This window comes from Leopardus geoffroyi, chromosome D3 (genome assembly GCF_018350155.1).
Source record: "Leopardus geoffroyi isolate Oge1 chromosome D3, O.geoffroyi_Oge1_pat1.0, whole genome shotgun sequence".
Taxonomy (NCBI): domain Eukaryota; kingdom Metazoa; phylum Chordata; class Mammalia; order Carnivora; family Felidae; genus Leopardus; species Leopardus geoffroyi.
In genome coordinates, this window is record NC_059339.1 from 43,646,842 (window position 1) to 43,662,490 (window position 15,649).

General features: G+C 33.5%; 1 protein-coding gene across 3 annotated transcripts in view; it reads right to left on the reverse strand.

Annotated features, from left to right (window-relative positions):
• Window positions 1-15,649, reverse strand: part of ROCK1 (Rho associated coiled-coil containing protein kinase 1) — a 161,815-nt gene that overhangs the window by 8,238 nt on the left and 137,928 nt on the right. For all 3 annotated transcript variants that reach the window (XM_045457149.1, XM_045457150.1, XM_045457152.1), the window contains exons 23-29: window positions 14,723-14,888; window positions 13,418-13,511; window positions 12,868-12,956; window positions 9,511-9,699; window positions 8,497-8,656; window positions 1,867-1,937; window positions 1,576-1,664 (exon numbers count right to left, since the gene is read on the reverse strand). In XM_045457149.1, coding sequence (XP_045313105.1) covers window positions 1,576-1,664; window positions 1,867-1,937; window positions 8,497-8,656; window positions 9,511-9,699; window positions 12,868-12,956; window positions 13,418-13,511; window positions 14,723-14,888 — 858 coding nt within the window. The remainder of the gene's footprint in view (window positions 1-1,575; window positions 1,665-1,866; window positions 1,938-8,496; window positions 8,657-9,510; window positions 9,700-12,867; window positions 12,957-13,417; window positions 13,512-14,722; window positions 14,889-15,649) is intronic.

Sequence of the window (15,649 nt, forward strand, 5' to 3'; positions counted from 1 at the left end):
ATGCAAATTGAAACAATGAGATAACACCTCATACCTGTCAGAATAGCTAGAATTAAAAATATAAGAAACAACAAGTGTTGGCAAGGATAGGAGAAAAAGGAACCCTTGTGCACTGTTGGGAATGCATGCTGGTGCAGCCACTATGGAAAACAGTACAAAGGTTTTTCAAAAAGTTAAAAATAGAATTACCATATGATCCAGTAATTCCACTACCAGGTATTTATTCAAAGAATACGGAAACACTAATTTGAAGAGATATATACAACCCCTATGTTTATTCCAGCATTATTTATAATAGCCAAGATATGGGTGAATAGAGTATTAGCCATAAAAAAGAATGAAACCTTGCCATTTCCAACAACATAGATGGACCTTGGACCTAGAGGGTATAATGTTACATGAAATAAGTCAGTCAGGGAAAGATAAATACCCTATTTCACTCGTAAGTAAAATTTAAGAAACAAATGAACAAAGAAAAAAAAAGAGACAAAAAAACAACAGACTCTTAGAGAACTGATGGTTACCAGAGGGGAGGTGGGTGTGGGGGTGGGTAAAATAGGTGAAGGGGATTAAGATTACACTTATTGTGATGAGCACTGAGTAAATATGGAATTGTTGGCTCACTATATTGTACACCTGAAACTAATATAACCCTGTATGTTAACTACAATTGAAAAAAGGAAAAAAATGGGAAATAAAATTTCAGAACGCTCTGGTAGCTGCTCAATTCTTTTTACATTCTAGATATAATTGATTTCACAAATGTTTAATTCCAAACGAATGCCAACACTTCATTTTAAGTTTATATTTTTCATGAATAGCACCCACCACATCTCACTTTGAATTTATATTTTGTTGCATGTTTTACCTTTTCTACTACTTGTATGTAAGCTCCTTAAATATGGAACTGTCTTACTCACCTTTGTACAATCTATAGCATTCACGATGATACAGACAGCAGTGCTTAAGAAATGGTTTTAGAACGAATACAAGGAAAAATCCTAAGCTTATTAAAGGCCTCTGTGATCTACTACTAAAAGCAAAAGATGTATTTGTATATCCTTAACAATGACTGCATAATCATATACAGCACTTTTGGAGATGCTCTCTGAACCTAAAACTAATAAACATTTGAAATAAATTTGTCTTTAGAATACATGTATCAGCTTTGCAAAATCTCCCCCCTTACATTTTGCTAAAGTTAGATTTAAGATGGAGTTCTATTTTTTATTTAAAAAAAATTTTCAAGTTTATTTATTTTGAAAGATAGAGAGAGTGGGGGAGGGACAGAGAGAGGGTGAGAGAGATAATCCCAAGCAGGCTCCACACTGTCAGTGCAGAGCCCGATGTGGGGCTTGAACCCACGAACTGTGAGATCATGATCTGAGCTGAAATCAAGAGTCAGATGCTCAACCAACTGAGCCACCCAGGTGCCCCGAATATGAAGTTTTAAAATTTGTTAGGAAAAGTAGGCAATATCATTTAAATAACAAAACATAACTAAATTGTATGTCTAAAACTAATTATCATAAATTAACACCCTGATGATTTAAAATTCAACGAAAGGCAACTTACTCTATGTCCAATACCATGGATGGATTGGATTGTTCCTTATCTTGCTCATCGTTATAGAACAAAATTTTTTTGCTGCTTACTACAACATACTGAAATGAGGAAAAAAAGAGGAAGATATATAAGAGCAACATTAATGTGGTTTAAAATAAGCACAATACTTGTCATTTATGTCTAAAGTATACTGTATTAATCTAAGATCAATGCTAATAACAGAGCAATTAATACAAGTTGTATGTTTTAAAAGTAAAATATATAACAGATTATCAATTAGAAAAAACAAGGCATATATACCTGTTTCTTCCAGCCATATCGTTTGATATTTCCTCTGTTTGGTATTGAAAGCCAGCCTTCAATTCTTGACTCTAGGAGGAAAAGAATATATAGTATTCAGCCTTAAGTAGTAGTAAGAGGAAAGCTATTACAAGTTGTTTGATGGCATGCAGCAACAGGCATTTGAACACAGCTAAATGAATAAGTGCTACAATTTGCTCTTCCATGCTTCAATCACACAAATCAACTGTAATGGCCATACAAATATTGCAGAAAAAAATTCCAAGCCACTTTTCCCATAAAATTAACATTTAGTACTTAATTATAAAAGTATGAAGTAAAACAATACCCTTTAGAGCCAGGCAAGACTGGAATGGATTGCAGCTTAAATGGGATATGATACAGAAGACTTTAAATATCATTTAACACTTATAAAACTATTTAGCAAAATAAAAAATGCAGCAAGTGGAACAAATCAGAGCGATGATTTACACAAGAAAGAGCAAGCAAAAGTACAGAGAGGTGTCCTATTACTCACAGAAGATAAGAATAGAAGATAAATAAATAAGGAATGCAGGCAGAATCAACTAGATACAAAGAATAAGAGACAAGCATTTTATTTGTTTTCTTAGCACAATATTCTGATAAACTTTTTGGTAAAACACCTATAATAATTTCAATAAAATTGCTAAAATCTGGTTGAGGGGGTACTTAATTCTAGTGTTAAAGTCCAATTGTAATTCTTTTCAAACTAAAGAGGTATAAATAAAGACTTTTAAGTATGTGATACCAGAACTTAATAAATAGCCAAAAAACATAGAATTGTGTTGGTCAGCTATTACTTTAACCAGTTTGTGCATACCAGAAATTCCTTGACTAATACAATCAAGGCATTTAAAAACAAATATTATTACTGTTTAAATATAATTAATGTTTATGAGAAATATCTGAAGGAAAAAGATGATTATTAGAAATCATTATTTTATATCAGGTTAGAGATAAGAGTATTTTTTTCTATATCTGTCTTATGATTTGAAACACAAAAAAATAAAAAAGTAAGCAATTTTCAAGTACAATGCTTCAATCATGACCCTAACAGGAATATATAATGCCTTTCCCCACATATAAAAGCTGTAAAGTCTTAAAGTAATCGTAACAACAATAGGTAACATTTACCGAACACTTGTTTTGACATGTGCTTTCCAAGTAATGTCACATTTAATCTATGTATATTATCCCATGAATGTATATTATATTCCTATGAATATAGGATAGGATAGATTCTACAATCATCCTCCATTTACAAATGAAGAACACCAAAGCTTAGAAGGTAAACTGACTTGTCCAAGGGTATACTCTATCAGTAACTGTCAAAGCTATAGAGTTTACCCTGGCAGGCTAATTTCTGAGCTTGTGTTCCTAGAACACCATGCTATTCTGTCCTTTACTAAAAAGCTTTGCAGTTAATTGAATTGAATATTCTTCTTGTACCAACTTCTTCCATGTACCTGTCTTTTGTTTTTGTTACTCCTCTTCATCTAAATTATAGTTGTTAAGGTGGAGAAAATAATGAGAAAACTCAGCTCAAAACAATCCTCTTCTCCCAACTACTCCCAGCAACTTCTTAGTTCATCAATAATTGTTTCGTCTCCTTAAGAGTTCCTTAGTAAGTTTTGTAAGATCAGGGACCATATCCTGACACTATTTTTATATATTTCAAGGCATCTGACACACAGAGTAGGTACATATTTTGATTATTTTACAGTTCTGCTTTTCCCCCCTGAATTAGCCAGTTAAAGCTACCCTTTATAAATGATGGTTTAAAAACCAAAGGGCAGTTTTAGGGGCACCTGGGTGGCTCAGTCGGTTAAGTGTCCAACATCGGCTGAGGTCATGATCTCACATTTCTTGAGTTTGAGCCCGGCAGGCTCACTGCTATCAGCCTATCAGGGCAAAGCCCTCTTTGGATCTTGGGTCCCCCTCTTTCTGCCCCTCCCCTGCTTCCGCTCCCTCAAAAATAAACATTAAAAAAAAAAACCCAAAGGGCAGTTTTACATTAAACAACACGCAGAAGGTTGCTAATCACTCACAAATATTCTTACAAAAGCATCAAGTTATTGTTAGGAAAATTTTCCTTCGGTGTGCTCCAAATTGCAGCTCGTTTACTCCTCCAATTTACTACCAGTAATTCCTCACAGAAAATATGTGAAAGCCACTGAAATTTTGACCTTTATACAAAATTGTGTATGCCAAAATACCCCACACTCAAGTTATTTCTCCTATGAGAATATATGCCAAAAATATTTATGCTTTAAGACTCTAGGTTTGGATTATCTGCCAGTGTTTTCTTTAAGGTATTTACAATGGATTGTTGTAGGTTATGACTTTATCTGTCATTTCAGTGTTTCTTAAGAAATTTTGTACATCAAAGGCATTTTATGAATTAAATAAGCCCTTTTTTATTTGTTCCCATTTAAATTAAATGAAATTTGGAACTCAAAAAAAGGTGCTGAGGATATGTGAAGGTCTTCATCAATTTATAATAATATATTTTTTTAGATTTTTAAAATGTATATTTATTTTTATTATTATTTTTTAATTAAAAAAAATTTTTTTTTAACGTTTATTTATTTTTGAGACAGGGAGAGACAGAGCATGAACGGGAGAGGGTCAGAGAGAGAGGGAGACACAGAATCTGAAACAGGCTCCAGGCTCTGTCAGCACAGAGCCCGACGCGGGGCTCAAACTCATGGACCGCGAGATCATGACCTGAGCCAGAGTAGGATGCTTAACCGACTGAGCCACCCAGGTGCCCCTGTATTTATTTTTAAAACAGAGTGCAAGTGGGGGAGAGGCAGAGAGGGAGGGAGACACAGAATTTGAAGCAGGTTCCAGGCTCTGAGCTATCAGCACAGAGCCGGATGCGGGGCCCAAACCCACAAGCTGTCAGATCATGACCTGAGCCGAAGTTGGACACTTAACCAACTGAGCCATCCAGGAGCCCCAGGTTTTCACCAATTTAAAACAACAGGGTTACAGGAAAGAATTTTAGTTTTTCCTTCCAGTGCATTCCCTTCACAAAAGCAGGTGAACTAAGCTCAGGGACAAATTAAAAACTACATACTAGCTTCTCCTCTGTTTACTTACTCATGTCTTACATACAAGTTAACATATTAGTTGTGTGTGTGTGTGTGTGTGTGCGTGCGTGTGTGTATACATAAACCTCCTTTAAAACCATGACAACTTGTGACATATGTAGCAATCTGAAAGTAAAATGTTTTAAATTCCATCTTTTTCATCACAAACACAGAAATCAGCTTCTCCAGATTAAAAAATGTTGAGGACTCCTAACTCTACATTATCATCAATAATATGCTACAAAAGTACAAAGTACAAATACAACTTGGCTCCAGGTTTTATGTATTTGTAAAGCAATTTTAACTTATAAAAAATTTATGTATGTACCATTGCAAATCAGCAATTGATTCCTTTACCCAAATAAGAGACATAGAGACTATATATAAATCAATATCCAATACAGCGAATTTAAATATCAAAGTTAACTGCTGAAGACTATCAAAGTTTACTTGCATAAACACATACTGCTTAAGAAACAGAGCTAAGGAACCATTGCCAAATATTTTAATTATATTCAGAAGTGATATAAAAACGAAATTAATGTTCAAGAATTCAGATGCATCATCTCCAAATCATTGATTAGATTTGGGCAAGTTGGAAGTTCTCATATACTTAAATACTTGGAAACACACCAAGAAATCCACCATTTACAGGTTTAAATTTCAAAGACTGAGAGACATAAAGTTAGATGGAAAGAGAATGAGGCAGATAATCCACAAGAGATAATGAATATTAGAATATTGATACCAAGTGTTTTTCCTAGTGCTTCATCTACTTTTACATTCTTTTCAGATTATTAGGTCAATAGTTCCAAAAGAAGGAAAGAGAAAGAATAAGGGAGTTATCACGATGTCTTTTTGTCACTGAGGCAATAGGAAAATCTTAACTCAAGTGTAATCTTTATATTTACACAGTGTGCTATGCCACAACCTGCCACAGAACCAAAAGGAGGATGAAAACATAAAAGAATTAGAATAAAAGTAATTTAAGAACTTCAGAAGGTTGTACAACAGATAATTTTTTTTCTAAGCTTTTTAGAATTGGGAAACAGGAGAGATTTTATCTACTTAAGGACAAGTAGAGACTGAGCTCTAGATATACAAGATAATTAAATGACAATCTTTATATTGAATGATGAAATCTAAAACTAAGTTATATTATCAGTTCATCCACCCAACTACCTATAAACACCCATCTCACTGAACTAAAAAATATGATCCATATTTCAAAAGGCCTTTATTTTAACTTTTGAGTAAATGTATTCCATTCAAAGTTCTTCCTTTTTCAGTCTGTAGTTTAATTTTCTAAAATTAAAAAAAAAATAATGTTTATTTATTTTTGAGAGAGGGACAGAGTGCAAATAGGGGAGGGGCAGAGAGCGAGATGGAGACAGAATCTGAAGCAGGCTCTAGGCTGAGTTGTCAGCACAGAGTCCGACGTGGGGCCTTGAACTCAGGAGCCATGAGATGATGACCTAAGCCAAAGTTGGACACTTAACCAACTGAGCTACCCATGCACCCCTCTGCTGACTGATTCTTAAGTGTATTTATTAGGTCAGGATTCTGAAATCTAAATGGATCCCTAACTTAAGTCAGTGAATCAAACCATCTGATCGTCCTCTGAGTTTAATTTTCCTGAATAAGCCAGAATGGAGGACAAAACTCATCACCTTCCTCCTCTTTAGATGCCCCTCAAACTCATCAGTCAACTCAAATTTTTCTGAATAGTATTTACCAATAGTGGATTGACTGAAATGTTTAACCTAATAAAAAGAAAACCAAGATACACATAATAAGACATCATTATAACCAAAGTTAAAGGGAAAGGGGTGGAATAAAGACAAAAAACCTGGACAGGATATTTAACTTTATCTAAATAGAAAGAATTCCTGGACTCTAAGCTACAATTTCAGTTCAACAATTGAAAGAATGTAGCCAAACACCCCTAAAAGTCATACTGATGATTAAATCTAACTTTTCAAAGCTTTTCAAACAACAGCTGAAGCAAGAGGTTCTTGTTAAATCCAAAGTGATTCTCTGATAAAGGACATGCACCTACAAGATTCTCAAGAGGCAGAAGGTTTCAGAAAACCAAAAATGGGAAAAGCGAAGGAATTCCTTGACCACTATAATAAGAAATTTTACTCCATGCCCTTCTAAGAGATCTGATTTTGGGCTAGAAAACACACAAAAGAAGGAGGGCAGGGATTACATGGTATATAAGTAAGAGTTGAATTCACTTTTCACTTTGAGTCCCACTTTCTTGACCAAGAACAATAATACCATTTTCTAAGTAGTCTATTAAGTTTTTTATATCAAATTCTCAAAAAACAGTATCTGTTAAAATAGAATCACTATAATATAAAATGTGCTACTTCATAAATATCTATTAACACATTACACAGGAAATACACAAATTAAAATCAATTTTCAAGTTTATGGCCATGTAAACAAAACTTCCAAAACCTTGAACTAAGAATATGCAGTAGTATGTAGGGGGTACCTGAGTGGCTCAGTTGGTTAAGTGTCTTGACTTCAACTCAGGTCATGATCTCACGGTTCACGGGTTTGAGCCCCGCATCGGGTTCTGTGCTGACAGCTTACAGCCTGGAACCTGCTTCAGATTCTGTATCTACCTCTTTCTCCCTGCCCCACCCCTGCTCACACTCTGCCCCTCCCTCTCTCAAAAATAAACATTAAAAAAAAATGATAAGCAGCAGTATGTCAAGTTTGTGTGTGTATGTAAACGTTTATATCTTTAAAATTTGTAATGCATGTTTTAATATTTATAACCTATTCACTTCTAAACTGAACGTGTATTATGTGTATTGCTTATCTCTGTTAAAAAGACATAAATGTACTGTAACTTACCCTACACTAAATCCAAGAATTTTAATTGATTCTCAACTAGGAGAAAAAAAAAAAGACATAGGAAAAGTCTGAAATCCTAGATACTCTCACTTTTGCCTTTACTTGACTCTCTGCCCCCTAACTGCATCTCTCAATCCCTTTTATCTATTTCTCTAAATTCAAAACTTAAAGTCTGACCGGAGTTTATCTCTACTACTTTAGAAAGGTCTATATATAGGCTGCTATGGTTCTGATTATTAAGTACAGTTCTTAGTTTTTGCACAGAAATACATAAAAACAAAAAAAACCCACAGTAAAGAGCTGCTACTCATGAAAACACATATAATAATTTTCTTTAAATAGTGAGAGGTATAAGCAGCTTCAGCTTTCACCATGCAGTTAGGCTGTTTTGGTTCAAAACCTTTTTCAGATTTCTATTCAGGTAGAGCCTCTCAAATTTATTTTAATAGCCTAAAATTTCTTTTGACTGCTTTTATTCTATAAAATGCAAACATAATCAGACTTTGGCTAACAGAAGCATAAATTTCTTCTTAAGGATCCATGGGAAAAATAAAATGACAGAGGTAGAAAGCTAAATGAAAGTAACATACATTAATTTCCATTAATGAAGCAAACCTGAATGAAGTAAAAGAAATGTTCTTACCTGGAAGGTTTCCATCAGTTTCATCAGCACTAGGAAAACTAGCAACACTTGTAGAATCCGAAAGGTCCAAAAGTTTAGCACGCAATTGCTCAATATCACTCTCTTTGCTAGCCAATTGCATCTGAAGCTCATTCCTATGTGTACATTCTTCTACCAATTGCTATTTTTGAAATAAAGAAATCAAAATCAAAATTTCAAATTAAAAATTAAGAATTAATGGAACTATGAAGAATCTAAAACTAATACTAAAAAATTAGTATAAACTTCATGAATGTTTACTACCACAGATTTTGATACAATTGTAAAAAATGCAAGTTCTCTTCCTCATTAATACATTGCTTGGTAAACTCCTTTTCTCCTTGCTTTTAACAAATTTTGTTTATATTTTTTAAATATAAAGCATCAAAACACAAAAACCAAACACCTGTTAAAACAGTAGGAAATGCTTTTATGGCTTCAAATGAACCAGTTTAAAAAATATGGAAAGCTTCTCAGGATGGTAAAACCATAAATGATAGAGAGTCAGTGCTTGTATCCAAGTCAATCTAGGACCAGAGACCAGTTCTCAATTTTGTGCTATTTACAGGCCAGGAAGTATAAAAAAAAATTAAGTTTGATATTTTGATTTCAGAAAAGTGAGTCCTGATTAGAGAAAACAAAAAAATATACAATACTTCAAATCCTCTAACTTAACTGTAGTTAGTATTATACCAGTCATATCTCAATTTTAATCAAAATCCAAAAAGGCAAAACTTCTTTCTGATTCTCTCAAAGGAGCATCTCTAATCAAGCAAATGCTAATGGGTAAAAATTATCATGGTTAATAAGAAATGGAGTATCTTTCTAGTTTTTCAACATCATGGTTCATATTAGAGTAATAATGATCAAACTGTGGAGAGTATAAACCTGAATATGCATTTTTATGCTAAAAATATCTAGAGAAGATCAATAGATAATAGGTATAAACAGATATAACAAATTAAGAAAATAATCCTACACACACACAAACCTTACCGCTTGCATGTCATTCAGTTCCTTCTGATGTTTCACCACCATCTGGTTGAATTTCTCTCTTTCTTGGTTGAGTTCCAGTTGAAGCTTTCGATTTTCCTTTTCTTTCTTTCTCAAATCCTGTGTATTAGCTTTCTTTCTATCAATTTTAAAATCTTTCCGATTCATTATTTCTGCCAACTTGTTAACAGCCTATTCAAATATTAAAATATTATTAAATAAGGATCTATGTTGGAACCATCTGATTTAAATCTCCACATTTTTAATGTATTTTCTTCCTCAAAATCAGGAAGGACTATTTTGTGTGGGAAAATCAGAAGAACCTAATAAAGGTTGGAACATAACTAGTAGCACAAGTAACTATTACTGTTTTATCTCATTGTTCAAATGTAAGAACCAGGTTAAGTCTTGTAAAAATTCATTTACTGTTCAATAATTATTCAGCATTATACTGTACGTAGGCACTTTGATAGGTACTAGATATAAAGACAAAAAATAGAGTTATGCCTCAAAGGTATCATAGTCTGATGGAGGAGCCAGACAAGCACACATTATAGTACAGAGTGGTGAGTTAAAAGAAAAGAGGCTAACAATGGTGCTATGGGAGCAGTACCTAACTGAGACCTGGGGAAGTCAGGGGTGGCTTCCTGGTGTACCTGCACATGTGTCCACATATGTTTCTTAAAAAGACAAATAAGAGTTGGATAAGCAAAGAAGAAATAGTATTAAAGAGAAGAGCCAAGGAGATGGCATTATAATCAGATGAAACCACACACAGGCAAAAAGGCCCAAGATAATTTTTTTCCTTGGGACAAGTAGGTAAGTGAGGAGAGGGTATCTACCAGGCCATACCGAGGCCCTTTTGAATGTAAGAGAGAACAGTTTAGGTTAATCCCTTTTGCCAGAAGGAAAGAACATATTCAAATTGAGAAGTGTTAAAAGCATGTGAAATTAAGCTACATAAACTAAAACATAAGTCATGGTATTTTCTGCAATTATGTTTAAAAGAAACCGAAGATTTTTCCATTAAAACAGAAAAAAAGCCCAACTACCATCATTTCCATGTACATTTAGTCCTATCTAGGATGAGGAGCCCATATACATATTTTAATGGAGTAAATGCTTATTTCATTGAACTCATAATGCATATTGTTATTTTTCTAACAGTAAATCTAACATATTAAAAGAAAAATAAAAGACAGAACTATATTATGAAGAAAGTGAAAAGCCCTTGTAGTATCACCCATCAAAAAGTACCTCTGCTAAAGTCTCTTTTTTCAATCTGCTGGGTGTGTATCCTTCTAAACTTTTCCTTATGTATATAAGCTGATTACATGGATATTTAAATTAGAAAATGGGATCATGCTATACATTCTGTGCTGCAACTCACTTTTTAAATTTAATACTATATCATATATCATGGGAAATACAATTTCCCCATGTCATTACATATATGTCTATGTCATTTATTTTTAATGGCTCCCTTGCTCTGTATTGTATGGATATATTATGATTTATCAATACTATGCTGATGGGTGGTTGGGTTATTTTCATTTTTCACCGTTAAAAATAATGTTGTGGGGTGCCTGGGTGGCTCATTAAGAGTCCGACTTCAGCTCAGGTCATGATCTCGTGGTCTGTGAGTTCGAGCCCGTATCAGGCTCTGTGCTGACAGCTCAGAGCCTGGAGCCTGCTTCAGAATCTGTATCTCCCTTTCTCTCTGGACCTCCCCCACTTGCACTTTCTCTCTCTCTCTCTCTCTCTCTCTCTCTCAAAAATAAACATTACAAAAAAAAATGTTGTTGCTGTAGGGGCGCCTGGGTGGCTCAGTCGGTCCGTCATGGCTCAGAGCCTGGAGCCTACTTTGGATTCCGTGTCTCCGTCTCTCTGCCCTCCCCCCCACTCACGATCTGTCTCTCTCTGTCTCTCAAAAATGAATAAACGTTAAAAAAAATTTTTAAAGTTGTTGCTGTAATTACATTTGTATGTGTTTCTTTTGAGCATTTATGGAGTTATGTATACAGGATATATTCCTAAGTGTGCAGTTACTGGGTCGAAGAATATGCACATTAAAATATATTATTCTGTTAATTGTTCTCACAGTTTACTCCCTCAAAAACTACACAAATAAATTTCCCTATGTTCTTGCTAAAGAGGAGTATTATCTCTCTCTCACTCAAATGTGCCCATTTGTCAAAAAGATACCTCATTATTGGTTTAATTTTTTTTTTTTAATTTTTTTTTTTTCAACGTTTATTTATTTTTGGGACAGAGAGAGACAGAGTATGAACGGGGGAGGGGCAGAGAGAGAGGGAGACACAGAATCGGAAACAGGCTCCAGGCTCTGAGCCATCAGCCCAGAGCCTGATGCGGGGCTCGAACTCCCGGACCGCGAGATCGTGACCTGGCTGAAGTCGGACGCTTAACCGACTGCGCCACCCAGGCGCCCCTTGGTTTAATTTTTATTTCTTGGTTTATGGTAATGGGTTAGCTTTTTAAAATTCTTTTTTTCTCAAATGTCTCTTACTTTTTTTTCATAGAAGATTGTCTTTTTATTTGTAGACCCTCTTTTATTTGTATTTCTCTACATTTGTTGTAAATATTCTTCTTAGTTTGTTTTCGTTCAACTTATGTTGTTTTGGGCTCCACAGACCTGAATTTTTATGTAATAAATGTCAATCCTTTTCTTCATGGTCTATGTTTTGATGTAAAAGTAAGTACAATCCTTCTACTGAAGGATTTTCAACAGGTATTAAATACATTTTTGAAGGATTAATCTAGTTGCAACATGAAAAACTGCTGAGAGGGAGAGTAGATAAGTGGTAAAAAAGCTAATATAATCATTTAATAAAAAGTAAAAAATATTTATTTTACCATAAAAATCAACTGGGGTACACAGTACCTTATGAAGAATTTAAACTACTGTATAAGTTAGTAAAATGACAAGATACCAAGTTTTAGTAAAAATGTGAGCTGCATCATTAAATATATGGCAAAATGATACAGTCACCCCTATAGTTTCTTACTTACTCCTAGTTCTTCTTTCTTGGCTTTAGTCAAGTATTTTCTCTTCATTAAGTTTTCCTACTGTCAATTAATTATAGGTCTTCTGTACAATCTAAAACATGTTCTTATTAGTCAAATGACTAGACAAGCTACTTTCTGAACTCAATTAAAATCCAATTTCCTGAAAAAGACTTCTATATTTAATGAAGAAAGTATTACATTATTTGTTCCAGTGAAAAGACTGAACTTTACAACCTAAGTTTTAAGAAAAAGTTCACAAAGAGCAAATGTTACCTTCTGAATATATGATACTCAAATACAAACATATGGAAAAGGCTGAGAGAGAATGTATACCTGTGTTTTAAGGGTTCTTTCTGTACTGATATTCTTTTCATAGGTAGCCTTAAGATTATTGATCTCTTCCTCTTTCTTCAGTTTATATTCTGTTAGCAAATTATATAAAGTGTTATTATATGACATTAAATTTCTGCATTCAAAATTAATGCTCTTAATTATGCAAATTAGTTTATACATCATAACTTTTAATAACTTCATTAAGATAATTCTTTTTTGTTGTTTTATTGAGGTATAATTGACAAATAAATTTGTAAGATATTTAAGTTATACAATATGATAATTTGATAGATGTAAACATTGTGAGAGGATTCTCCCATCAAGTTCATTAACATATCCATCACCTCACATATTTACCATTTTCTGAGATGACAACATTTAAGTTCTACTAAGATAATTCTTAAGGCTACAGAAGCTATTTAACATATGAAAACAAATATTTCAAAAACCTAATACACAATATAAATAGCTAAGATTTACCTCTGAACTTGATTAAACATAATTAAAACAAAACAAAACAAAACAAAACAAAACAAAAAACCTTACATACCTTCCTCTGTCCTCCTCATTTTATCAGTTAGCTCTTCATTTTCTTTTCTTAATAATTCAAGATCTTTGGTTAGCATGCTGTTTGTTTCTTCAAGCTTAACAAAACACACAAAGGTTTAAGTTACATTCACTTTGCTAGTCTCTTATTTAAAACAGTAACTTCAAAAAAAAAATACTTCACATTCTCCATAGATGAGGACAGGTCAAACGCTGCTTTATTATGAAAATGCCTGGTTTTCGGTTTAACATATGTGGATATAATTAAATTCAAAATATTTTAAAACAATTGTTAGCTTCTAAAAATTACTTCAGCTGGTGTGTATGTGTGTGTGTTTTTGTGAAAGGAAGAAAAAAATGTAATGGAAGGAGAACGACTACAAACTTGGGAAATTTAAATTTAGGTTTCTAGCTCTGTGATTCTTAGCAAGTCACAATGCTTTTGGGCCTCAATTCCTTCATCTGAATAATGATGATGAAAACGACAATTAAAAACATTTTACTTTCAGTAATGTACTACTTATTCACCATTCTATGTATATTACTTCACTTAATGTTCATAAGAATCTTGTGGAATAGGTATTATTTCTTTTTCTTTTTTTTAAGTAAACCTATGCCCAATGTGGGGCTTGAACTCACAACCCTGAGATCAAGAGTTGCATGCTCTACTGATTGAGCCAGCCAGGCACCCCAAATATTATTTCTATTTTATAGATGAAGAATCTGAGGCTTAGAGAAGTTAATGTACATTGCCAAGACCATGTAACTTAAAGGCAAAGCTAAGATTTAAACCCAGGACTATCTACACCAGAGCACTTGATGGTAACTTCAAAAGAAGAAAAATCTAACTCCCCCTCCCATTCTCATCATCTATATAGAGAACAGTATAAATTTCAGGAATAGTTAATTATAGTATTGGTTTTCTATAATTAATTTGTAAATATCCATAAAGAATTTCTCATCCCCAAATAGTTTCTCTGAACTTACAGAATTCTGGCCATAAAACCAGTTGCAATGTATTAAGATAATACAACAAATGAATTTAAGCTAAGCATTTCCTTACATAAAATATATTAAGATCTATAGCCAGAAAGAGAAAAAGTATATTATACTGAAAAAGAATTTCAGTCATTAACAATGGTTTTGGATTATATGAACTATTTTATACAGGAGTACAGACTGACCACTGTGTATAAGTAAAGTCAAAGTAAATACACATGCATACATATTCACCTTACCCTAACATTTTAGGATGTGGCCTATTTTTTTTTAATTTTAGTCATAAACCTTACGTGAAAACCACACTTACCCGACTAACAGTGTGATCTTTATCTGTAATCTCCTGTCTATTTCTTGAGGCAGCTTTCTTGCTTTCTTGGGTCAATTCAAAATACTGTTCTTCCAGAAGCCCTCGAGCCAACTGCTCAGACTCGGCTTTTGTTTCTGCTAGATCCAACTGAGTAGTAAGAGTTTCTCTGCAACAGATTTATAAGAGAAATGGATATAAAGAAATTCAGTTATTCTTTCAACTTAATGATATGCTTAAAAAGACAACTATATTTAAATAATAATAATTCATTGCTTAAATAAAATCCATTACTTGAATCCACTTGAAAAGTTCTATATAAATAATAAATTTAACCTCTCAGACTCTGAAAAACTATAAATGTAAAGAACTCTTTAATTTTGTATCTGCTATTGTGCTTAACTAAGAAAAGTTAATAAAGCAATGGCAAGTAGTCTACTTTTGAAAAGGAAACTGTTGTGGATTAGAATGGAAGGTAGCATGGCACAGGAGAAAAATAATAGTCTTGTAAACCAGGAGGCCAGACCTAGACCCTTATCCCTATTCTATCACTAACTAATTGGGCAAGGACCCTGGACAAATTTCTTACATTTTCTAGAGCTCAATTTAATCAAATCTGTAAAATGAGAGTTAAGCTAAATGATTTTTGAGGTCCCTTCCAGTTCGGAAATTTAATGAGATTATGAAGACTTAAACAGATATTTAAACCACTATAAACTGTTCCAAGAATGCTCCTTGGGAATAACACTTTAAAGCTTTTTTGGAATTGACATTCAGACCAGGACCAAATCATTCCAGTTTGCTTGCTCTTCCTGAAGAAGGTATCTTGGTCATAAATGTACCCCCCTATATACAGTAGGTGCTCAATAAATGTTTGCTAAGTGAATAAATGACTTCCACCAATTTTTGCTAAGGGAATAATACAAATGA